The sequence below is a fragment of the Alexandromys fortis genome, unplaced genomic scaffold (assembly GCF_014885135.2).
Source record: "Alexandromys fortis isolate MF-2015 unplaced genomic scaffold, M_Fortis_MF-2015_v1.1 scaffold_110, whole genome shotgun sequence".
Taxonomy (NCBI): Eukaryota; Metazoa; Chordata; class Mammalia; order Rodentia; family Cricetidae; genus Alexandromys; species Alexandromys fortis.
Window position 1 is genome coordinate 2,433,837 of NW_026068014.1, and position 27,387 is coordinate 2,461,223.

The 27,387-nt window shown below is 42.8% G+C and overlaps 1 protein-coding gene across 8 annotated transcripts in view; it reads right to left on the reverse strand.

The window, feature by feature from the left end:
- Ica1 (islet cell autoantigen 1) overlaps positions 1–27,387 on the reverse strand; it is a 135,178-nt gene that overhangs the window by 65,792 nt on the left and 41,999 nt on the right. Inside the window, exon 7 of one of the 8 annotated variants that reach the window (XM_050162276.1) lies at positions 17,203–17,507. The exons of the other annotated variants lie outside the window; for them this stretch is intronic. Within the exon in view, the coding sequence (XP_050018233.1) occupies positions 17,340–17,507 (168 nt within the window). The 3' untranslated portion in view covers positions 17,203–17,339. Of the gene's footprint in view, positions 1–17,202; positions 17,508–27,387 lie in introns of those variants that run through there. 8 annotated transcript variants of the gene reach the window in all.

The window sequence follows — 27,387 nt, forward strand, 5'->3', positions numbered from 1 at the left end:
TGTTTGCTCCCAAATGTAGGATCTAGACTCAATAACAGTTACAAGGGTTGTGTGATGGTTTGATTGAGAATGGCCCTATAGGCTCATGTGTTCGAATGCCTGGTCCCCAGCTGGTAGACTATTTGGGTAGCATTGAGAGGGGTGGCCTTACTGGAAGAGGTGTGTTCCTGGAGGTGGGCTTTAAGGATTCGAAGTCCATGCTATTTTCAATCGGGACTCCCTCTCCTCTTCTCCGTTTATATAATTATTTTCAAAGTCAAAATATTTTCCTAACACTTTTGTTTCTTAAATCTGTATCAGGTTTAATGACTTAAAGAATTTAATGATGACTTAAAGAATGATGGGAACAAATCAATGACACAGAAACAGCTTTGAAGGGATGCCTGTTGGCTATTGCATACCTGAAACAGTATTTCTCTAGGACTTGTCTTACTCTGGAATCCTGTCTATTCACACACACACACACACACACACACACATACATACACACTCTCTCTCTCTCACACACACATACATACACATACACACTCACATACACACACATACATACACACACTCTCTCTCACACACACATACACATACATTCTCTTTCTCTCTCTCTCACACACACATACACATACACACACTCTCTCTCTCACACACACACATACATTCACACACACACACACACACACACACACTTCTTACATGCCTACCTTATACCTAGGTTCCCTGAATCCATAACTCAGGGGTGACTTTAAAGTACTTAACAGGGTTAGAACAGCTTGTCTTTTTTGTTTTGACTTTGTGTAGGTCAGATATCAAGATGAAAAGCATTCAATATCAGTAAAGATGACTTACAAAACTAGACCCAAACTAACATTACCTCTTTTCTGTGAAGTTCATTTTTACCAATAAAATAACAGTGGAATGTTGGATTAATCTAAACACCATTCCACTGTATGAAAATCCATGATACTGAGTCTTTGTTTCTCATTTTCATGCATGATTTGTAAATAATACTGCCTGAGATTTGTGCAAAACTTTCAGAAAACTCTGAACTGTTAATGGTATTTTCTCTAAGAAACTGAGGATGAAGAGGCAGCAACGAGGATGCTTCAGTCAGGCTCTAAAATTAAGTTACAAATGGTGGATATTTAAAAGGGACATAGCTTCTTTTCACAAATAATTCTTCGGAACAGCAAGTGCTTATGACAAATGGATACCCTTACTGTTGGGATTTGATTGTATTCTGTGCTAATTTCTCAATGCTGGACATAGTAAATATTGTCAAAGGACAAATCTGATAAAGAACTGCCATTCAATAAACACACACAGTGATCTTAAAAATCAACAATAAGAAAATGAACAATTTTATTTTAAAAGTAGGCAAACCCAGACCCTTTACCAAAAGATGACCTATGATCACTGTGAGCAAGCACACAATAAGAGGCCAGCATCAGACATCACTGGGGATGCAAACCAAAACAAGGTGCACTGCACACTGACTGCAGTGGATAAAACTCAGGACACTGATGACATCAAATGCCAAGCAGGACACAGACAGAGGAATGCTCACCATTGGTGGGAAAACAAGACGGTATGATCACTCCAGAAGACAGTTTCATAGTTTTTTAGAAAACTAAAGTTTGAGGGGCTGAAGTGATGGTGTTGTGCCCAAGAGCACTGGAATAAAGCCACAGGACACAGGCTCTATTTCTACCACCCATGTGGCAGCTCAAAACTGTGTCTAACTCCAGTTCCTGGGGATCTGAAGTCCTCTTCTGGCCTCTGAGGGCACTGCATGCATGTGGTACACACACACACACAAACACACACACACACACACACGAAGAATAAACTTCTTACCATATAATCTAGTAACTGTGTTCCTTGGTATTTATCCAAAAAGTTGAAAACTAAATCTACAATCAATTTTAATAGCAGTTTTACTCATAATTGCCAAAATGTGTAAGCTACCAAGATTCCCTTCCGTAGGAGAATAAACAGTGGATCCAGGCAATGGAATACTACTCACTGCTGTGTCAGGTTCCATTACTGCACAAAAATCTCTGAGATAATCAACCTATAAAGAGAAAAGGTTTACTCTGCCTTCTGGTTTTAGTACACGATCTATTGGTCCGGTTGTTTGGGGCTTATGAGGAGACATCATATAATGCCAGAGGTCATGATCAGAAAGGACAAAAGGGAAGAGAGATCTATGCTCCCATATCCTTTTCCTTTTGCCTTTAAAAAATATTTACTCTGTGAATTTCATAAGTACATACTACGTAGCTCAATTATCTCTAACCCCCTGCCCTGCCTCTAATCCCCCAGGACTCTTCTCTCTTCATACCCTCAACATTATGACCCCCTTTACAGCCCATTGAGTCAAATTCATGTTACCTACGTATATAGGTGTGGGGCCATTCACTGGAGCAAGAGTATACCCGAAACCCTAACCCTGAAGAAAACCGAGTGGCCCTCCCCAAGCAACTGTCAACTGCCACGGTTCCTTAGCTGTGGGTGCAGCCTTGTGGGAGGGATTTTAGGATAGTGAAACTGTGCTGTGTGCTACCAGAATGATTATTCATCTATATCACCACACGCTAGTCAAACCCCAGAGAATGCACTTTACTGTAAACCACAGGATTAGCTGGATGAGAGTGTCGTTGAGGGCTCAGTGGCTGTAATGCACTGCTTTGATAGAGGATGCTGATAGAGGAAGACTGTGTATACAAGAGAGGGGGATGCCCTGGGGAGGATGTACAGAGAGGAACCCTCCTACCTTAAAACTGCTTGAAAGAGTACTCTTATTAATACTATATGTACATGTATTTATATATATATAGTAATTGAAAGGATATAAAGCTATAGAAATGATGAAAAACATGATATAGAAAAGGATACTATATATTTCAAGTTCATAAAAAAGTATGTCTACCATTTTCTGACTGCATTTAAGACAAAATAAAAATAGAAAACTAAAGCAATGGTGTATTCCTACTAAAGATGAAGACTTGAAGCCATTCATTTAGTGTTAATCACTAAAAATCACAAAAATCGAGGCAAAACAAGTGCAAAAAGAATGGGAAAGGAAACGATATCTACCCAAAAAAGGAAAGGTTAAAAACATATAACTTAGAGAATCAAGAAGCCAAACAGGGAAAAAATAAAAACAATAACAAAAACAAAAACAGAAACTATCTGACTAATCCAGAATTATTTTTGAGTTTAAAGAATTAGTGGTACCTCGGGACTGGAGGCAACAGTGGCATTAATAAGAGGAAGACTAGATGAAGGTCTAGTGAATTCCCGGGTTCTTCCATTAACCCCAAGCTGCAGGGCTGCTTTTTGGGACAGTGAGTACAGGGAGTAGTATAGTTCAAATGTATCTTCCAAAGTGCATCACGTGTTGGAAACTTAATTCCAAAATAAAGGTATCAAGGAATGGAACCCTTAAGGACTTTCCTGAATAATGTGGACTTAGCCCTGTGTGCAGATGACTGTTCTAGGTGACAAAGATGGCTCTGTGTGTTAAAGCCAAGTGACCGGCACTTAAGATTGAAAAGCTGGAAGGCTGTCCACGCGGAAGATTGAAGCAAACACATTCTAAGCAGGCTTTGTGATCATTTTTATACTCTACTGAGATCTTTTATTTTCAGTTGTGCGAAATGAAGGCACAATAGACCACATTATTAGCTAACTATGTTCAGTATGTTAAACCATGCTCTCCATGGGGTGTTGGGAAGGAATGAACTCAAGGCAGCAAAGGCACGGCCACCACTGTCTGACTTCTTGAGTCAGCTTAGTCCCATTCCTGACCAGAAATGAGAAGCTTGCTCTAAGCAGTGTGCTACCTCTTCAGTTTTTTTTTTTTTGTTTGTCTTAGCAGAATAGACATTTCCTGAGGTTTCTGACTCACTCAGTGTAGTCTCCCAAATGGAGGCCGATCAATTTCTTCATCTGAGTATGAGAGCGTCATTTTGCCTTGTTCTTCTGAAAAATCCCTTAGTTCATTCACTACATGTTCCTGGACATTTTATAGAAATGTCCTTCTGCAGAGAACAACGGCTCCTGCCACAGCATGGCAGTGCTTCATCTTAGACAATAGACTCACAACAGTTTTTGTCCACTCAACCAGGCTCCATCTTAGATAACATCCTAAATCAGTTTAAGTCCCACTTGCCATATTGCCACACTTTCTAGGGCTTTCCTTTTCAAGTGCTACACTGTTTACATTTATAAAGTTACTGATTCTGAGTTAATTCACCAATATTTATACTGCTATGATTATGATTATTTTGGTGTTTACTGAGCTGTATACTGTGTGTGTGTGTGTGTGTGTGTGTATAGAGCACAAAACAAGTGCAGCAATGAAAACAAACTGCATATCAAAAGGCTGAACACACACACGTGGGCTCCGATTGGCCCCCGATCTAAAGGAGTGTCTGCTAGCACACACAGGCTATTGACTGGTGACACACCCTGTGTCTAAGGCTCATTGTTTAAAGCAGTTTGATATTTCTGCAAAATAAAATATATGTGTGAGATACATGTCTGGAGATGTGGACAAGGCAAAAACCACAGCAGCTTGAACTTGATCTTGTGGCTTCAGCAGGTACTTTGTAGAGACGTGCTGTGGTTGGACTTGGGTTTCATTTTGATCACGGTGGGCTGTATAGAAGGCAGACTTAAAGGAGGAAACTCATTGTAGAGACTTGAGGTCTAGGCAAGTCATAAGGCCTGCACAGACACTTACAGAAAACACTGATCTGCAAATCTGGTGGGTTCTGCGATGAAGAAGGTATGAGAAAGGAAGGAACTATGGTGTTTCTTAGGGTGTAGCTTCAGCTGCTCTGGGTCTAAATGGCACTCACCCTCAGGCTGCTATTCTTGGCTGTGGTCAAGTTGTCCCTCATACTTTACAACAGTGACTCCACACAGAGAAGCTTGCTTTCAGCTTTCTGTCTTATGAGAGCCCCATTACACATTCTCAGAGTGTACCATGGTGACACAAGTTACCCCATATTCGCTTATGACTCTTTTATCACATATCTATTAGGACCCCTATTATGTCCATGGAGGCAGAGATCATATCGATTTTGTTCAGTATTGTGTCCTGATGTTGAGCACAGAGCAGGCTCTCAAAACATTGGCTGAGTGAATGAATACTTAGCTCTAACAGCAACAGCGAGCTGAAGCAATGCTCTCTCCCAGACATTATTACAAGCAACCCAAAATCATTAGTGAAGAGCCTTGTTGAGAGTAACGAAAGTCATAGTAGAATCAGGTGATGAGATGTGAGAATCTGGAGGAATGCATTAGTCTATGATTCGGTCACTTTTATGGCTAAGTGTATAGAATAGGGCACTCCTCAACAGGAGTGACCCTACCCTTGCCTAATACCGTCACGTGCTCATTAGGAGAAAGAGTTCATGAAATTGCTTCCAAAGCACTGAAGGATGAACACAGAGGAATCCCAAAAGTTATTTGAAACAATGGAGATGTAAGAATTGGACCAAATGCCGAGGAGCACAGAAGTAGAGATCTGTGAGAACTGCTAGACTAGAGTGTCCCCTGGAAGGACAGAGCTCCCCACTGAGGGTTAATCCTATAGCCAGGTCTGGAGATTGGATGAAATCCCAACTGAATGTTTATTGTTGAATGAGTACGGTCATGTCAAAAATACCAGGACCTCAAACTCATGGGAATGGCAAGGCTTTTCCTTAGTCAAAGCACAGATATTGAGGAATGGTTGACTTTTAGCTAAGAACAGTATATGCAAGAATTACCAAGCACAACTCCCTTCATTCAGAATGGCTGTGTGGTCATGCTCCTATCCAGACAGCTGCCCTACAGAGATACCCCACCCTTCCCCACCCTGCACACTAAGATGAGTGAGTCCACTTCCTCCTTCACGCCATGTAGAATAAGTGCACTGAGTATCTGAGCGCACAGCCCACCAGATTCCATCTTCATTTAGTTACTCGTGTCTGTCTTTCTTAATCGCTCTTTGCGATCAGTCAGGTTTCCAGAACACAGCTGTGCGGGCCTTCGTAGATAGGCAAAAAAAAAAAATGCTAGATGCAGCTAAGCTATTGGTTCTGAACAAACATGTCTGTGTGTCTGTATGAGCACATATAATGTTCTTCATCCCCACTGCCCCCCCCACATCAACCTCTAAGCTTGACAATACTGCCGGTTTTCCCATTTAAGCTAAATGAACACAACACTTGTTTTTCCTTGTTATCTTCTCTAAAGATAAGCAGAGCCTTACAATTCAGGCTCTTTCCCTTCTATTTCCAACCTTGCTGATAGGAGAAGTGGCACAACTGCCTCTGAGTATTCACAAGTCGACAGGGACCCGGATCTGGAGTCAGCCAGGGGATGTGGAGCTATCCCAAGGACCCTCAGCCTCCCCAGTGTGAGCATGAGCCAGCTAAACTCTGGGGGCCTCTGCCTTTTGTCTACCACTTTTCTCACGGCACTCAGGACTGCAGTCTAAAGAACAGAAAATGAATGACTAGGGAATCTTTCTCTTATCTGAGAATTTTAATTTTAATGAGAATATGCTTAGTTTATAATAAAGCACCAAAATTTCCCCATTTTCAATTGAACTATATATGTCTTCTCATATTCACTAAAAATTTTCTCTCTCTGTCTCTTTCCTTTCTTTTCTCCCTCTTCTCATCTCTTTTTCCATTTTCTTCCCCCTCCCCCCTCAGTTTTAGGTCTTATTTCGCAAATAAAACCAGATAATTGAAGAGGGCACGGTCTTAAATTCTGCCCTATTATTTTATCCCACAGCATCCAACATAAGAGACTGACTTAGGAGATGATCCTGTAAGCCACCAGAAAAAGGTCAAGGAATAGAAGTAAGTCTTGAGTGGCCGATGACATAGTCAATTTATCCTTGACGTGACTGTTCTTTGTGGAAATATAACTGTTTGCTTCAGAATCAAATCAAAATGGTCCAAGTCACAAAGTTTGCCAAGAGGAAGGGAACATGCATGTTCTCCATGCTATGATGAGTCTTAAAACATCTCCTTGGGAAACCCTGGTCCTTTCTTAGGTCAACGATCTCCTCACTGCTGCACCACTTCTTCAGTTACTGCTCAGCAATGGGTCGTTTTGACCCCCTGGGAACCTCTTCTAGGAGACTAAGTGGAACCCAATTCTCACCACTATTTCAAGGAAATACTTCACCTTGAGTAGAAATAGCAGAAGATGTGCAAAGAAGAGATCAGGCCTTGCTGACCTGGCTCTCTAGGTGATGACAATCGGGAACATGCTTTTAAAGATAAGCATTGTCTGAAAGATAAGAATCTCTCAACTCTTGGACAAAGAGGCAATGTAAAAACGCTTGACAGAATGAATGAAAAAGGAACACATTTCTGACTGAAACGGAATGAAAACAAAAGCAATGGAGTGGAGTCACAAGGCACAGTCCATTTAGTTCAAATTCCTCACAGAGTGTACTGGACCCTGGCCTTGGAGCAAACACGCACATTTCATTGCTGAAGTATGCCTCTGATGAAGTGGATACCTTTGGGTTAATCAATGACCTTCTAGACCTTTTAGTAGACATGAAACTATCACATGGACAGAGACATACCCCCCTCGGGAGAGGACTCTGGACACAGGATGCAGGACCAGGCATGGATGCCTACATGTAATACTTTCAAATGGAGCTCTGTCCCAGCCTACTTAAAAACCTCTAGATGTAACAGAAGGACAGGATTCTCCTAGCTGCCCTAGACTCTTTCCACATTGGTGGTTCACTTCAAGACTGCTATGGCTAAACAGTGCTGCAACCTGTCCTATTACAGCACCCAGAGATCCCAGTTGTACTTGGAGAGTGTGGGCACTTTTAACAGGAGGCATCCAAAAATATCCCTCTATAGTGTTAAGATGTGTCTTACTGAAAAGAGTAAAATAGGGGCTTGAATACTGTTTAGTTCACAGGATAACTAGGAAAAATAAACATAATGCAAAATTTCTTCACCCAGAATCCAGTCCATGGTAAGCACCCTTGTACTAATCACTCTCATGCTTTGTGTTGAGTACATCCTTGGTATAGAACCACTGCTCAAAAATAAACAAGTCAGGCCTGGTTATACAGGTCCATAGTCCCAGACAGTCAGGCAGCTTATATGGGACAATTACAAGTTCAAGGCCAGCCTGGAAAACTTAGTCATTGGCTGTATCTAATGGTGGTGGTGATTGGTTAATAACAAGAGAAAGGAAATGGAAAAGTCTATTAACCTTTTTCTAGGACTGTGGGCATCAGGGAATTGAGCAAGGAAACATAGTCCCCAACTTTGTGCTATGTAAGAAGAGCTCTGAGGGAAAGCTAGAGGCCAAAGTGAGTCTACCAAACATCTGCTTGGGAATTCATGAGGCTGTACTGAGGTCTGCTTCTGCTCAACAGCAATCAGCTACATTGAAGTCAAACAGTGCAGCGGGTAAGGAAAAATGAAGCCCAGCTCCCTATCGTTTCCTTGGAGTAGTAAATCCAAAGGACCTCAGATGTCCTGAGGAGAAAAGAGAGGAGACCAAGAGTGTAGCCACCGGGAAGTCACCCTAGCCTGGTGGCCCAACTGACACCCACGTGAGTTGTTGCCATGGTGATCCATCAAGGAAGATGGCTGAAAAGTCTAGACCACTGCTGGTGTGGGAGAGAGAGATTTAGCTTTGCCTTAGCCATGGGCTTCAGGAAATACCACACTGGTGTGGAGAGGTCATGCTGGAGCGAGGGAAGCAAGGAGCCTGCAGAGGCAGAGTGGCCTCAAGGACACTTGCTTACTTCTAGGACAGGGTGATACCACAGCCCTTCCAGGAGGAGGACATAATAGATTTCTGGAAGAACAGCCCCGAAGGAATCATTTAAACAACACTAATACAAAGGCAGACTTTGAGTGGATTTAACATTTAAACTGAAACAAGAGCGGCTTCTTAGCCCGAGTGAATCAACAAGTCTAGAAAGATCTACCATGCTTATAAACAATCTGCTTTAGTTCCAGAAAATAAGATGTGTGTGACCATGTGAGGTTAGTAAGTTTAGAGCCAGTCCTTCCGGGCCCTTCCACATTCGAACAGAGTCACACTGAGAAAGTTAAACCCCATAAGCTTCGGAACCTTCTCTGTGAAGGGGAAACTGTACCCCTGCCTTGGAACATGTTAGTAAACTGTTCATACGAGATGCTTAGAGGTGTAGCTGGCTTGCAATAAGCTTTTAATGTGTTTGCTAATTTTGTTAACGTTTCTACTATTACATTCAACGACAAAGTTTCCTTTACCCAGTTTAAGAATTCCTGAGTAAAAATGGTTCCAGGACAGCCAGAGATACACATAGAAACTTTGTCTCAAAAAATGGTTGAATATTTTTTAAAAATTACAAGGAACTATATTCCAGACTGTCTTCATTTATGATAGTCATATAGGCATACAAATATCATCCTGGAAATAAATGAGACTTTCTTCTTTCTTCTCCTCATCCTCTTCTTCTTTTGATTTTAGAGACAGGGTTTCCTTTATATAGACATGGCTGCCCTGGAACTCACACTATAGACCAGGCTAGCCTTGAACTCATAGAGATATGCCTGTCTCTGCCTCCCAGTTGCTAGGATTAAAGTTTTGTTCCACTACTGCCAAGCATGCATGAGAATTTCTGATTTTAGGTCATCTCATACTCTTTCTTAGATTAGTAAACATTTTGTTCCTAAAATTGGTACAGAAGTCACCTCAAAGATAGGATAACATTCCTTATAAATCACGCTGGATGCAGACATATCTGCCAGACTTGGTGGTAAAACCTGCTGTGTCTCAGTGGATCTTATCCTATGAGAACTAGCCAACCTCATTGATGGAGAAGAAAGCAGAGAAAACGTGCATACCACAGTCCGGCAGGCACTTCCAACACGCATGTCAGGACACTGCCACGCCATGCTGCTCCTGGGCAAGGCCCAGTGATGACTGTGGGGTTCCTGGAGTTGTCTGCTCCTGAGGATTCTACATGTTAACTGGCCCAAGCTTTTGCAGTTCTCTGAGCCAATGTGGCAAACACTAGTTTGGGGAGGAAATAGCTAAGAGAAGAAAGATTCATTTAACATGGCTAATACTATTGACATGTAACATTTGAGTGTGTGTGGTATACAGTTCTCTAGACTCTGGGGCTAATGCAATGGTTAACACTAAACAGACCACTAGTGACATACTTCTATATCTAATAAGTCAGGTCATTTAGCTGACTACCCCTCCTACTTTGGTATAATTCATGTTTATTTAACAATAAGAAGTCAGATACTTGTCTTATTAAATGGTTGTCTTGTAAGTGGACAATTACATTTTGTTGGATCAGCCATTAGCTGTTTCGTAATATTTCCCTGGGAGAAGCTTTTTCAAAGTGTGGTGGATGGAGCAAAACAAGGGAATTTCTCTGGACCTTCTTAAAAATCAGATCTCTGGGTTCCACCCCAAGCCTCTTGAGTCAGAATCCTTAAGTGAGACTCAGGATTCTCCATTTCCAATCTGCTTCTCAGGGGACTGTTAAACTCAGCCAGCCAGAGACGCTTTAGTGAAGGGTCAGTTGAGTAGCGAGCACCACAGACAATTGCTCTTTATGTGGCTGTATGCTGTAGGGCCTGTGACTTCAATAGTAAAATCTTTTCATTAGAGGTTTGACCTTGGGCCCTTCATACCCAGTGAGCACGAGATCTGAGGCTGAGTAGCTTGCCTTGGTGACGTTCACTTTCCCATTTACCAGTCTCTGACCTCTTTCCAGGTTTGGGGCATCAAGTGTAAAGCTACTTTTTATAGGATCCGGGCACCTGACTCTAAGAAATCCATGCTCTAAAACAAGGTATTTGACCTCAGATGTGCAGTCACAAGACACGGTGGAAGAGAAACACTAAGTGTTCAATATGAACACAATATGTTCAATAAGCTAGATGTTCAGAATATTGAGCGACTGGTAAATGCCTTCATGAGAAAAAAATCCCCAGGACTCCTGAAGGGTGCTGGTAACATCAGCTCTTCAGGTCACAACACTGAGTTCAGGGAACAGAGAACTCACTGGAAAAAGGCATGGATACTACTCTAATACAAAGCAGGGTGTCCTTCCCCTCAGGAGCACTGTCCTTCACAGCAACTAATACTGTACAGACAGACCTACTGTTTGGATCATGAAGAAATTGGAGGAGAAGGGGTGGGAGGAGTACTGGCTTTGGAGCGGAACCCCTGGTCTGGAAATCTAGTGTGGCTGTGTGGCTGTGGACAAGTCAGACCACCGTGGCCCAATGCTCTTGCCTCTGAAACAGAAAAACCACATCCTCACTGAATTTCTATGCATCCTTGATGAAGTAATGAATATGAAACAGTATGCTGAATTCAAGAGCATTTTTACAAATATTTAGCTAGAAATATTCTGTATTATGTACATATTTAAATGGATGCTCCATCTCTCTATAAGGCAGAATGCTAAGAAAAACCCTAGGCTGGGAAAAAGTTCAAATATGTTAATTATCTTACATAAACCTACCATATTATTCATTGTGGAGTTTAAATATCTGCTGTGCTTTTGTGCTACTGAAAAGATGCATCTTTAGATTAAAAAATGAACAACCTATGTTTAACAGTCTAACAAGTTATTCTTATTTTCTAGATTGAAAGGAAGGGAAAAGGTCCATCAAATCTTTATTTTTATTTTCAAAACACTTGCCTCACAATTTTCTCAATGCTTTCCTTACATGATTTCCTAGTTGGAATGAAAGAACAGGGACAAAGAGGAAGGGACAAGGGAGCAGCACACCAGGAATGTAAGATATTGACCCTAAAAGCTGATAAGGCATCAAGCAGGAAGAAGTGGGAGTCTATAGCCCAGGACGCCTACCCATTGCCTGGCTTCACAACTGTTAGCTGTTACCTTTTATTTTTAAAGAGAAGACTTGTTTTTAAGAAAGAAAGGGGAAAAAAAAGAGAAAAGCTGGTTCTTTCTACAGAGAATTAAAAACAGACGGGGCCTTGGATAATGAGCACCAATAAAAACTTGAGCTGACATAGCTTCAATTTACGAATCATTGGCTTTTCCTGGCAGGACCTGGAGAAGGAGGTTCAGGATGCAGTCAGGCACAGCCTGGACGAAGAAGATATGGAAATCTTTCAAATTAAAGATGCTCTCAGCGCCTTCCTCTCAAACATTTGATTTGCGGCAGCCATGATAAAATTCTAGTGAAACCTCAGTCTTCTGCACTGTCTGAGGAAACCCTGGAGGCCAGGAGACATGCCCTTATGCCTTCTCGTGGGTCTTATACTGACAGGTACACATGTCAGATGGAGTCATGACTAGAACACGCATGCAGAAAGATGCCTGTTTGGAATCCACATGTATTTCAATTTTTTTTTAAAAAAAACTTGAGCATGAAGAGAAATGAATGAGAATCTTAAAATTTAACCTAGTACCAAATGAACACTGCGAGCTAGAGAGAGATGGCTGGATTTACGGCAGGTGACACTGCTTCTCAAAACAAATGTTAATGACAAAATTAGGGCTCACAGGTGTACAAATACTGTGGGTTCAGGATACAAGGCCTGGAGACCCCCAGTGAGAGGGAAAAGAGAGAACTGCCAGAGTGGAGTAACAGAGCAGAAGCTGAGGAGATGGTCCAGCTGGGCCAGCGTGCAACCCTGAAGACTGGGGTTCAGATCTCAAGAACCCACACAAAAGCTGGGTGGCTGTGGAGGCCCACTGGGAATCCCCGTCACAGGAGGCACAGGCAGGGGCTCCCCAGAGCAGACTAGCCACGCTGCTGAGCTGGCATCCTGAGAAAGACTCTGCTTTACCATGTAAGGTGGGGAGTGATGAAGAAAGATGTTAACATTAATCACAGGCCTCCGCATGCGTGCACAGTTATGTGCATGTACACACACATGCACACGTGAACACGCATGCACACATGAACACACACGTGAACACACACATGAACATACACGTACACGTGAACACACGCGTACACGTGAACACACATACACGTGAACACACACACACACATGAACGCGCACACACACACGTGGACACACACCCTGTAGGAAAGACTATGGAAGCTGTGGGAGATGGTAGTTCCTGCCATGCACAGCTGTCCCTTCACCCCGGGGCCCTTCAGCTCTTTCCTGGGCAAGACTGTGTCTGTATTTTCACTGGTACACAACACAGAACATGTTCATTCCGGGAAAAAATTGGGGCGATGTGGGGAACATCCATTTTTTACTTTCTCACCTTTCCCCTTTCAGAATAAGTATGAGTTAGCGTACTGAGGTTCTCTAGAATACAGAAGGCTTTCAGAAGCCCGGTTCCCACCATCCTTGCCAGTTTCAGAGGGCTCCCCGCAGGCGCTGCTTTTTTGATCCTTTCTTTCCCAAGTGACTTAACCTCCTCACATGGCTCTCCCCGCCGATGGCTTTCAAAAATGACCTCATCCTCCACCTCCTTCCTCCAGCTGTCCACATGACATCACCGTGCAACTCAGGTTCTCCGTCTGCCCCCACAGCCTGTCTTCTCTTTTCCCTTATTGTTATTAATAACCAAACCAAATAAACAATTTTCAATATTTGCCAACTTAAGTGAGTTTCTGTTATTCTCTCCTTTACCAAATCTTATCTGTTCTTTAACCTTATTAATCTCATTATTTTTCATATAAATTACTTTAATAGGCAACACATGGCACAGAAGTTGAAAGGCATATTGTGAACCCTCACCTCAGCCTTGCTCTTATATCTGCTCCTCTTCTATCATCCCTCAAAGTGATTCCAGCCGTGGAGGCATCAGGGCTATGAGCTATTCCTGCATCTGCCTCTCTTGAATTTAACACGGAGAAAATTAAATGGGAAAGGACTTTGAATAAAAACACCCACTATTTAATTATTTGAGTAAAATATATTTTCTTCTGCTAGCTTCTCTTCACTTTCCCTATTTGAGAATTATCTTCATTATTTCATACCTATCAATCTATAAGTATACCACCTAGTTTTTCCTGCTTGTCTATGTAATATTTCCCCCAAGACTCTTGATACATATCTCAATGCATGAATAACTATTCACGAACTATTCTTGCTTTTATGCATAATAGTGTTCCACCTTAAGAGCCCAAAACAAGAACAAAGCATTTGGTGACGAAAGATGTCCAGTTGGGGCTCCATCTCCCCTGTTACTTGGCAATTCCATTTAGCCCACCTTCATTTGCTAGGAAGCTTCAACTCTACAGGATGATATGGTACATAAGATCATGCCCCCCAAAATAGCCCTTTGTTGGAGCTATCCCTCCCCATATTCCTTTCCTTCTTCTCTTCATTCCCCTTGCCTTTAATCCTCCTGTTTCCGTCCTCCTTTCCCTCCCCATCCATCCATAACTATTTTATTTCCCTTTCCTGGGTGAAACCTCCAAGTGAAACCTCCAGTTCTGGGCATGGGTTACATCTAATCAAGCTGTTGGCCAAAGGGGCCTCATGGGGACCTCAAACAAAATTACCAAGGCTATTCATTGCTCTCCACAAACTGATGGTAAGTCCATGAAAACAACACCTACACAACTCAACAAACATGGAAAAGTCAAGAAGGTGGCTGCTTGGAACCGTCAACCCTGTTGAATCATGTTCACAGTACTGGAAGGCGCTCTGCATGCTTCTAAAGGAGAAAGGTAAACACCAACCCAGCTACGATGGTGATGTGCATGCAAGATGTGCTGGTGCAGTAGTGGCACAAAGTCTGTGGGAGCAACCAACCAATATCTGACTAGATTTAAGGGATGAAATAGAGCCCATTCCTGATACTGCTCAGGTGGCCAAGAACCTGAGACTAGATAGGCCAGGGCCCTACAGGAAAATAAAAACAAAGTACTACTGTCCTGCTAAAGGAACGCAGCAATAAAATGACTGCTAACAATATTCTGCTAGAGTCATACATCAATGTCTCACTCAGCCATCATCAGAGAAGCATCCCCTTATGATAGATAGGAACCAATACAGATACTTACAACTAGACAGTATTCAGAGACAGAACTTGGAATACTCAGTTCTAAATGGGATGCCTCCATCAGTTCCCTCCCCTCAAGTCTCAGAGAATCCTGTGGAAGATGAGGCAGAAAGATTTTAAGAGCCAGGGAGACAGAGGACACAGAAGAAACGCGGCCTTCTAAACACAGCAGGATCAATGCACACAAGAACTCATGGGTACTGTGGCAGCATGCACAGGGCCTTCACAGGTCTAGGCCCAATGGGATCCCTGCACCGAGAGGGGAATTGGACACGGGTTCACCCCCCTAACCCAGCTATCTCCAATCGATAGCCTCTCACAAATGAATTATTGGTTTTCTTCACAACGCCAACCTAGGTATACAAATCACTATTGAAGCCATACCTCATGGCCACCAGTGGATGGCCAACACAAAACAAACTCAATGACATTTTTTGGAGGTTCTTTGTCTCATAATGCTTTGTCGGAACTTTTTTTCTCCCCCTTACAAGTCTTTTGTCTGTATATATTATGATTTCTGGTTTTGTGTTTTTTATGGAATTTCTGTGTGTGTCTCTTGGGCTTTTAATTGGTTCTTTTTCTTCTGTTTCTTTGTTTTGCCCTATTCTGGTTTGTTTCTACTATATCTAACTATTATTACTATTACTATTATTATTTAGATACTTGTTTATGTCCTAGTGAGAGAGAGAAAGAGTGGCTGTGGATTTAGGTAGGTGGAGAGGTGGGGGTATTTGGGAGAAGTTGAGGGAGGTTGAGGGAGGTAAGGCCATACACTACATTAGAATATTATATTTATATTATATTTTCAATAAAAAACAAAGCAGAAGAAACCCTTATTCTTAAACATTTGTATAACTCATCTCTCTTGAGAAATACGCTTTATTTCAATGTCATCAGACACCAGCATGCGGTCAGGAGCCAGTGTCTAAATGACAATGGCTGTCTCGCAATCACAGCTGGGTGAGGATTTGAAAAGATGGACAGAGATAGAGTGGTGGTTTGAACGGACAAAACCATTCAATTTTGAAGTGTTCCCAATTCCCAAGGTCATATTTCACAGGGTGGTAACAACATAGTTCAATTAATGAACATGGTGCTTTTATTTCCAATTTATAATGAAGGGCTCTGAGGGCTTGCTTCTTTCAGGGTTGCTCAAGACCATACAGCACTGGCCCACTTGGACTTGTGGACTCCTACCAGAGACCTTCATTCATTTTGTTTATATGGTCAGGTCTGGGATTACTGCTGAAGGTGAAGCAGAATTTTACAGTTGTGATAATTTTATTATACGGGGAACGCCTGAAAACTTTATGCTCAAAGGCATGACCAGGATATAAATGGGCAGTCTGGCTTCCCACCCTCTCATATCCCTATTAGCTCTGTATTATTAGAACCAAGCAATCATTCAGCATCTTTTTAAAAGAAACCCCAGGTTATGGAAAGAAAAATACCAGTTTTCTACTCAGTTGTTCTTTTGGTGGATTAAATCAAAGTGTCCTGATAGACTTAGGACTTCAGACACATAGGATTCCAAAAGTTACTGGCAGACCAAGAAAACTGCAAAACTGTCATAACTCCATTTCAGGGTTGGTGCTTCTTGCATAAATCTCACTGGGAAGGCTTTGCTGAGAGTTAGCAAATAATAATTCAATCATTTAAAAGAAGTGCCATTTAAAACTGTTCATCATTCCTCTATGACAATCTAATGGAGAAAATAATGTTTTTTTTTTTTTTTTTTTTTTTTTTTAGCAGCAATCATGCTATAGATCTTTCTGGAATAGTGACTCACTGTAGTCACTTGTAAATCCAGCTGGACTCGAGAGTGACACCCTGCATACATTGAGCCATTATTTCTACTGTCTCCGGAAGTTCTGTAAATAATGGGATCCGAGAAAACACTGTTTGACTTGAACAAAAGCAGCTTGCCGTTCTGTAAAGCTATTGGTATTGAGGGCATAGTAGATTTACTGTTCCTATTTGAGGTTAAATAAAACCCACATTCTATTTCATGTATCAAAATAAATCATCATTGAAAAAAAACAAACGTAAATAATAGGTGATAGATCCCTAAAACGTAACAGTTTTACTTATTTATTTATTAAAGAGTTCTGTCTCTTCCCCACCGCTGCCTCCCCTTTCCCTCCCCCTCCCCCAATCAAGTCCCCCTCCCTCGTCAGCCCAAAGAGCAATCAGGGTTCTCTGCCCCGTGGGAAGTCCAAGGACCACCCACCTCCATCCAGGTCTAGTAAGGTGAGCATCCAAACTGCCTAGGCTCCCACAAAGCCAATACGTGCAGTAGGATCAAAAACCCATTGCCATTGTTCTTGAGGTCTCAGTAGTCCTCATTGTCTGCTATGTTCAGCGAGACCGGTTTTATCCCAGGCTTTTTCAGACCCAGGCCAGCTGGCCTTGGTGAGTTCCTGATAGAGCATCTCCATTGTCTCAGTGTGTGGGTGCACCACTCGCGGTCCTGAGTTCCTTGCTCGTGCTCTCTCTCCTTCTGCAAAAACGTAACAGTTTTAAAATAAAAATGCTAGGTTAACATATCTGGATACAACTGTCTTCGTTTGTGCTGAATTCTAGAAGATGGTAAAAACTGCAAGCAATTCATCATGGAAAATGAAAGGATTAGCCGACATCTGAGCTGGGAACTAAGAAGAGGGCCAAAGACAGTAAGGAGAAAATCATACCACGGGAACACAGAGATTTTCCAGCGATCTATAACCTGAGATGACACCTCCTTCAGGAGGTTCCAAAAGAGAAGCAGGCCAAAGGAGCAGACTGTGGTTGGGGGTAGTTGTCATGAGCACCAGGCAGCCCTGATCCTGCAGCCAAGAGCACAATGCGATGGAAACGCAGGCACAGTGAATTCCTCCAAAACCTTCCAGCTGCTGAGGGGCCGAGAGGTGATCTTTCTATGAAATGGGCCCAGTAATCGTAGGCATTTCTACCTAGATTTGATGGTTCTAACTGGGTACGGTCTGTAGGCTTGCATATGGTCACCTAAGAAAGTCTCAGCTTGCAGATGTTCCCTAGGAAGAAAGACCATGCGGTTTGGCGAAAGGAAAACTATCCTCCCAGACAAACACATGCTTCGTTCGCTTGTGTTCAGAGTTCACCTTGAAACTTGGGAGTTAAGCAAGCTTTTACCTGAGACAATTAGACGAACGTTCTATGTGTAGATTCAATACTTCTCCCTAAGGAAGCTGGCGTTTGCTCCTACCTTAAAAAATGAATTTAAATATTTACTATATTAGCTCTTTCAGTTTTATAAAATACACTTATTTTCCAGCCCATACCAAAACGTTTTTAGAGAACTTAGATAAGAGAAGTTTTATTTTTGTGAGTTGCTATGTGTAGATAATTTCCAGATTGTTCCAATCAAAAGACTCCTTGGTTGAATATTAATGTTTCATTTTTACCCAATAGTAGGGATAGTCTTCCTTCGGTAAAGCAAATATCAGACATATGCTGTATTTGTTTATTTTACAATTGGGATTCCAAGATGGGCTGTCTTTTGCTTCTGTTTTCAAGGAAACAAATCCATGCATTTACCAACTCGCTCATTTGATAAATACTCATTGGACATGACAGGCCTGGCAGAGTACAATGGGAACGCTGCAAAGTCAACAAAGGCTCCTTAGGGTACGGTGGCTTTAAAGGGTGCATTAGAATTCTATAGGCACAATAGAAGAATGAGGGGGTCTCTCGGAGGTGCGGGGGAGAAAGGGCTGTATCAGGAGCGCTGGTGAAGAATATGGGGAAGCCTTCTAGCAAGGCTTCGTCTTTCATGCATACCTATCATGTGCAGGTAACGGGCAGGTGGCAGGAGTGTTCTCCCAGAGGAAAGCTGGTGGAAAAGGGGTGGTTAGTCTGCACATGCTGTGAGTCTGGACTTGCAGACGGCTGAGTGAGAGGCAGAGGATGTTTTCACCCCATACCATGACACAGTCAGCCTTGTGCTGTGGAGGGCGGAGTCCATTACAGACCTCCATGCTGAGGAAAACTCTGCTCCAGCAAGGGCAGTGAGGACGAGGAGGGAACCAAGTCAACAAGTACTTTCGACGTAGAATAATTAGAGACTGAAGACCTGCATGTGGCAAGTGGCTAATTGCTGCCAGCCGCGGAAAATGACCCTCCAGCCTGGGAACCAGAACAGGATGCGACAGAAAAGTACTTAAATGGCCTTGTTATTTTGGGGATGTGTGTAAATATGTTTACTCGATTCGTCCAAAAATATCCTAAAACTTTTAAAGATGTAAACATACCATGAATATTTGTTTGCTTAAATTTAAATTTTTCTTGCCAAGTAATCTAACTAAAAGCAGACATAATAAAAAGCTGTGAAGGTGTATCAGGGGAAAGGCACAGATAGGGCTGTCTAATTTCTTAGCTAATCCACAGATAAATGCAGTTATATACTCAACTGCCACTTTTACCCAACGACTTCATCCACTTGAAAGTAGATTGCAAGGTGAAATAAACATTCCCGAACACACAAAGATGGGTTGAGGTTCACACTGCAGCAAAGGACAATTAAGTACACCAGCAGCTCAAGGCAGTGAGGCAACAGCCAGGAAGAAGACTTTGGGGTCGGCACTTCAAGAATCCCTTGTTCCTTATGTTGGAAGAAGGCGCAGGGGTGCCATGAAATTCTTATCTGACAAGTTAGTCAGACAGTCTATAATACAAAATAGTATTCTTCTAGTGCATGCTGAGGGGACAAGCCAAGGCTGTGGGACCTTCCAGCCAGACCCCTCCTTACTCAGGAGGTTTATTTAGCATGTTTCACTGGATGTCAACATTTTCTCTTGGAGAGGCAGTAATAAACACAGTGGCTATCAAAACGGCCGCTGTGCACGGAGCACGTGCACTGCAGTGTGCTAAGTGCCTCTTTGGGGAGGGGGGGGGGCTTAGCGTGGCTAGTGAGCTCAGTAATTCTTTCAGCATTCTGTCCTAAGGGAATGGGCTTTAGAGTTTGCAGCTAAGGAGCCATGGTACCCCTGGATTTCAATTTATTGTGTTCTGTCAATGAAGAGACTAAACACTGTTTGGGACCACAGTCAGGTTCTTAACCCCCCAAGCCTATAAAATGGGGTAACATCTGGATTACTTCCAAAGTGGAGGGAACCCCCATGGAAATAGAGGCATCATGATTCCGCGCACCTGGAAGAGTGTGCCCAGGTCCTGAGGCGAGTCGGATAGCCTTAACTAGGTTCCTTCCTCCATGTGTCTGTCTCCTCATTTGCAAAATGTTGATAATAACTGTATCCTCTTGATTTGTTTATTAGTAGGATTAAGTAAGTTTATATGAGCAAATAGCTTGAAATAATGCCAGACACAAAGATTGCATTGTATGTTTGCTAAATAAAAAGCCGAGCCCAGTGCATTGTCTCTATCACATGATAACAAAGACCGGCATTTTTCAGCCAGAGGAGTAAGTAATATGATGACCGTCCAGTTTACATTTTCACAAATCTACAGCTCTCTGCAGACCCATCCAGCAAGACATGCGTTCTGATTTCTTCCCGCCACACTGTCCGCAGCACTATCCTTGTCTCCCTCCCACGAAATCACGCTGATTAGCAGGCAATTTCATGAAGATTGGGTGAAACGAAAGGATGGGGCTTGGAGATGTACTTCCACGTCCGTCATCTGGGGCAAACTTTCCTTCCTGGAATGCTTTAGAAGGCATATATGCTGTTGCTCTGTCTGCACTTGGAGAAAAATCTCTTAGCAATTTCAGTGATTGAGACACAGCTTCTAAGCATCGTCCTAGAGGAGATAAGCATCTAGTAAACATGGGCATCTTCAAGGAAAACTTTAATTGCACACTTTTGTGTTTTCCTTCTTTTGTTCTTGAGTGAGGGCCAAGTATGAGCCGCTTTTGGTTCCCATACACTTTCAGCTTTCTCTGCAAGCTTCAGCGTCCTTAAGGTCCCAGACACTGAAATGGACCTGTGGCATCGATTTTGGTTATACGTAGAGTATAAAAAAAAATTAACCACATAGCATCAGAAAGGCAAACATGTTTCCTCTCATTTTTAGATTCTATATTTTCTATAGATACAATTGTGAATGTATAGGATAAGACACAAAGGTAGAAGTGAAATTGGACATGGTTAAAAAAGGGGACCAATGGGAGGGGTTTGGGCAGTATATGCTCAATGTACCTTATATATTAAAATGCTCTAATAAAACAAGGTACCATATGCAATGAATGTATGACAGCTAAAATACTCAGAAATAAAAAGAGAAAAATGGAGTAGGGCCAGAACTAAGGGAGCTGTGTGCTACTCAGCAGCATCTCCCAGGTCCCACCTCTTCTCATGCGCTAGTGATTCTTTCCAACACAGAACAGCCATTCATAGAATTAGGAACTTGAGGGGTAGAGGCTGCACTGTTAAAAAACATCATATGTAAGAACTAGATACACCTCTGCATTTGTAGGAACTATTGTTTTAAGGATATTTGAATATTGCACAAGAGAAAACAGAGAGCCAGCCAACTCCCTAATGCAAAACTTCTTACCATGAACAGCACAGGAGGCCCTCCAAGAAAACTGAAACCGGCACTACCATGTGAGCCAACAACCCCTGGGTATCTGCCCAAAAGAATAGTGCTCAAAGAGACCTGGCTAAGACGCTAAAATGTATGTGTTTTGATCCCAATTAAAAAGTTAACATAATCAAGTTCTTAATCTCGGCCTGTGCCCACCATGGCTGTAACACATCTGTCAGCAGTTGCGGGTGGGGGGTGGGGTGGGGGGCAGGACGCATTGCTGGCTTCGCAGGCCTCCCCGCCTGTGTTATGGTTACTCCACTATGCCATGGCATTGGAAATCAGCTGTAGACAGTGAGGACCACACGGAGCAAAGGTATGTGTCAACAACAGCCGCTCCCAGTGTGACCTCAACCATAGGTGGCTGGGCTGTGGTCACAGGTTGCTGACCCTTGCAGAAGAAACACTATCTGTACTTGATGAGTTTTCTCAGCTTATAAACACCAAAGACTCCAATGGCCAAGAATTAGGAGAGAGATCTTGTGATTTTTTTTCCCCCCCAGCATCTAAGATTAAAAGCCTCAGCAACAGAGGTGATCGGGACTCAACAGGATGAGACTGTCCTTGAGGTGCAAGGCAAATACTACAAAGTGAGCGGCTGCTCCTCCCTGTGGCTATAGTCTTCACAGACGAGTGTGTCCACAGCCTTAGGACTTAGAGGAAAACAGTGTTACAGAGGGAGGAAGCCTGGTGATTGCACTGAGTAGATGCAAAATCAGACTTAGACCCAAGTGTCTACACATGGTGCAAGCAGTGCTGGGAACAGGAGCTTGACTCCGACAGAGGCTCCACCCTCCCCAATCCCCTCCCCCAATGTTTAGTCAGGAGAAGCAGCTGTGGTGCAGCTACCAGCTCTGCCAGAGTTATCTCTTTGGGCGTTAGTCTAAACAGTCTTAGTGCAGCCCTCAAGCAGATTTTTGGTATTTACCAAGTTCTGCCGGAGAAAAATCAATAAAGACACGCAAAGGCCTCAAGGCCTCATCTCACAAAAGTCAGAGTTGCAAGCAAGGCTATAATTATTAGTTCCCTTCCAAGTTGTGCCATGTGAAAATGGCAGGCTTTTCCTATGGCATTTTGGCAGCACGATGCAAAATGCTTGGGGACCACAAATAACAAGTGCTCCAGTTAAACATCCAAAGCCAAACAAACACAGGCACATACCGAAAACCAGCCAATAAACAGCAACAGCTAGGAAACAGATACACTTAAAAGAGTATTAACTTTATAAAAGGAATTTTCACCTCACCTCATAAAAGGGCTCAACCGATATACAGAATTCTAGAATGAGCAAAGCCAGAAGAGACAATGGAGTGTTCCTTTTTTTATACCAGAACTAAGAAAAGCCCAGGAGGGTTAAATTCTGCTTAGGTACTTAACATTGTCCTATGGTACAGATCAAACAAAAAACTACCTATGCACTCAACCCAGATTGTTGATGCCAGACCTCGTCAGGCACTGAATTGAAGCAGGAACCAGTTTAATCCAGAGAGCTGTAATGCAAGGTGTAAACTGAAGGTCTCTAGCACAGGACAGGGAAGGGGTGGCAATCCTGTAATACTAAGAGGCTTCAACTCCCCTGGGAACTGCCCTCAATTGCTAAAAGAGCCTGACCTCTGACAAGAACCAATGATTTCAGCAGTAATTAATAAAACTGTCAAATTAATTAACCCAAGTCTTTGTTCACAGGAGAAAAAAAAACATCTATTATCAATATCGTTCTTTATTAGTCGTTGATCAAACTCTTCGACTCAAACCTTCACCACTAGGACACAAGGTCATCACTGACCGATGGCTCTCCCTAGTTAAATTGCCAATGTTTGTTAATAAGCCGTACTGTACTGTGTTGTTTGATGATATGATTAGGATCAACAGAGTCCTACAACCTAATGGTGTGTCTAACGGAGGCAGACAGGCCTATGAAGCCCAGTGTATATCACTTAGAGTTCCTAGAATGCCTTTTAGACATCCTTTTGAATTACTGTGATCAAACACTAGACAAATGCTGCAGGATTTCATTAAACTATTTAGTAAATGGCTCTGCTTATAACCCTGGTTCCCATGCCCTTGTCTTTAAAGGCAGAGTCCTACAAATGCCACGGCTACATTTCCATACTATCTCTTTAGAGGCTTCAGAGCTAGTGTCTTACACCCAGCACAGCTTTTATTCCATTTAGAATAATTACCCTCCATCCCATTTCTGACTTTCAAGAAAAACAAGACACTTAATTGACCACAGGAGCTCTCAAGGGCACAGGCTTCAGAGGTTCTGCTGGGGCTCCCAACTTCAGCTGATGTAATCTACTCTGAGAAGCTGACTTCTATTTTTAAATTATACCCTTTTATTCTGCCTTCAAAGGGCACATATATCACACATTAACTTTGCTCATAAAATACCTCGTGGTACCAGGGTGAATCATGCTGTCTCAGGAGGAGCCTCCGACTGCACAGAGACAACCAGCCCCGCCCATGAAATCCACCCCTCAGTCCTACACTTGAGCCTGCAGCAGGGCTCCAGGGGCCTCCCTCTCCAGGTATCTCCTTCCTCCCAATCATTTTGACAAGGAGCAGATGACTAGCAGGGTTCTTCCAGAAGGCTAGGATCAAGATTTCCTCTCTTTAGCTCCCCACGCAAACACTTACTAAAGACTCCTAATGCTGATGTGTAGAGCTGTCCGCAGCCTCTGTGCTGCAAAGAGTGCCAGATCATTTGCTTTGTTTAATTTTAAATTTTCATTCATCATGTCTGTCTCCCTCACTATGACTGCGCTATTTGAAAAGTTTCCTGACATTTGGGAAATGCTGGAAAAAGAGAGAAAGTCTTGGCCGGAGGTGAAAATCCACTTCCAATTTGACATCTATTTATGTTTATTCTGCTTATTTCTAAAAATAATAAACAGCTTTGTAATGAGAGCGACGCTCTACTGAGTCTGCCATAGGTAAGAACAGTGTGTTTCTCTCTGGCCTCCATCCCTCTGAGACCCAGTCATGCCATGTTTCTTCTGGGTTGTACTCTTGTACTCCCTGTTCTATCATGAAATCTGACTGAGCTGGTGGGAACACAAATTTTGCTACGCCCAACCCCTTCTCAACACTCTTCCAGCCCCTCCTTATAGATTCCCCTTCTTTTTTAGCCTGCTTGCCTCTGCTGCCCCATTGCGTAGTTACCTCTGTCTCTACAAATAACCTCTCGTGGGCCCTCGATCCAGATGCTACGTTGCTTCTAGCTTGGACCTTTGTCCAAGTTGACCCTTCAGTTAGAAACTCTGCTCCGTTGTCTTCCACTCCCCCCATCTAGATCCCTCCTATTTGTCTTGGGTTTTTAATGTTTCTGTGAGATTATACTCTGACAAAAACAACCTAATGGGAAAGGGTTTGTTTTAGCTTATTGTTCAGGGTACAGTCTATCACGGCAACAAGTCGAGGCAGAAGGAGCTTGAAGTAGTTGGTCATTATCACCGTCACAGTCAGAAAAGAACAATGGATTCATACATGCACTCAACCCTCTCTCTTACATTTACTCCAGGACTCAACCCATGAAATGGTACTGTCTACAATCAAGACGGCTCCTCCTACATCAATTAATGTAATTAAAGCCCAGAGACCCAGCTTCCAGGTGATTCTAGATGTCAAGCTGATAACATGAACCATCAAACTACTGATTCTTCTGTTTCCTGTGGGGCACTACTTATCTGGGATCCCCAGTCTAGATTTGTATTTCTGTAGTAGCGTTCCACCTCAGACGACCACTTGGTAAACTGCTTTGAATTTACTTCTTTGATGCTCAGCTGACTGCATGAGACAGGACTTACTGCTATACTCTCTTCTGCGCTAACTGCCATGTAACTGGGCTTCAGTATCATTTGTTGAATAAGCCATCATGAATGAATCAATGCATTCTAAAAAATTCCACGTAGGGGGCCATAACCGTGAGGTAAAAATCACAACTTTTCCTCCTCCAGAACACATGAATTCAGCCAAACTTCAAGTCCAGGCTTTACGGGCTGAAATGTGGGGAGGAGATGGCACTGAGAGACAGGACCCTTGAGGTCACACCTCGAGCCCAGCTGGGTCACTGTCCCAAAGGTCTTTGTAGCACACCCAGTAGCACACTCCTGAGAGATAAACAGACACTCTGTTTAAGGTGGACTCCCACTGGGACCAAGACTCTTAAGCTTACATAGAGTGAATTATAAATACATTGCGCAGAACAGAGAACTTGACACGCTAGAGAGTTAGCAGCAAGCCACAACTCGGTGTTCCTACTTCTCACCTGAACCATCAATCACATTTATCAATTTCCAAAGCACCGGCGGTCACCTGCACGGGAGGGAATGCTGAGTGATCTGAGCAGAGGTGACTCTGGCACCTCAGACTCTGCTTAGAATCCGGCCACTTGACATATAAGTGCTAACCAGGGCCGGGCGATGAGCCAGGGGTTAGGCTCCAGAGAGAACCCAGTGTTCCCCTGTCCTCTTGGAGGGTCCCGTCTAATTAAATACACTTTTGAAGATAGTCTTTCTCAAAAAATACTCTTTTTCCCAATCCAAGTCCACCACATCCAGCTATCAAATTGAATCCAGCACACAGAGGATTAAGGAGGCAGGCACAGCTTCAGCAACTACTGCAAGGCAAAGGAGTAAAAAAAAGAAACCCAAAAAACCCAAACCACCCATATTTTCCAGAATCAAGATTGATGGCATTAGACGATGGGAAATGTTTCAATGTTCAAACCAAATGACGAAGGACTTGGTTTGTGTTTCACCATTCCACAGCTAGCAACCACCCCTACCAAACAGACCAAACAAACACAAATCCACATAACCGTCTCCTGCCTTCCAGAGGAACTGTTTACTTGCATTATCTGTCAGGTTGGAGGCACCCCAGAACTGTTCCCTGAGTGGATGAGTCACAGGCCAGGTGTCGCTATGAAAGTGCCTTTGCCCTTTCAGGTATATTGGTTGACTTTTTTTTTTTTTCTTTATCTCTGAGTGGGCAAACTGTATGTATTTTCGAGGGTTCAGGCTTCTATTTCCTTGTCTGCATCTTAGGTGAGTTACCTACCATGGTTGTTTCCTCTCATCCTCAAAAGAAAAAGTGTGTGTCGCTAACAGCAAGCATTAAGGTGACTCTAAATCAAACAGTGTCGGCAGTGTGCCCTGGAGGCAGCTTTGGTTTTCTCTCATTCTTTCTTTTCTCTACCTATTCCACCCCATTCTCCTCAATCCCTATACAAAATACAAATGACAAAAGAAAGGACTGGCCTAATTTCAAAGTCAGCAGCAACCTTGCAGACCAGTCTGGGCTCACCGGCATCTCCTTGCCAAACCATAAACATTTAATTATTTACTACCATAAGCCTGATTTTCCTCTTTCAGAAGATGAATGAGTTCTACATCTACCACACTGATGAAGACTTTTGGTTCACTGTGCCTGGGACATTGGCCTGTCTATTGACAAGGCAGTGCTGACGTGACGTGCAAAAGACCAGAGAGAAATGATGCTGGCTCCCACCACAGGGAGGGAGTCTGGATTGCAAACTGAGAGAAAGTTGAACTTTGAAAGGAATTTGTCATCTAAGATCTAGGGCAAGACGTGGGGACCACTGCATGAGCACTTGAAGCTCTTCCCAGCTCTCCATTCCCACACTTCTTAACATCCAACATGGTAACCAGCCAGAGTGATGTCCCTAAATAGGAATCTAAGCCTTTTAAGCAGTAGTTCTCATTACCAATGGATCGGTTGAAATGACTAAGGAGTTGACACAATATTATGCCAAGCATAACATTTGGCAGATTTTTTTTCTTTTACACCCTAAAACA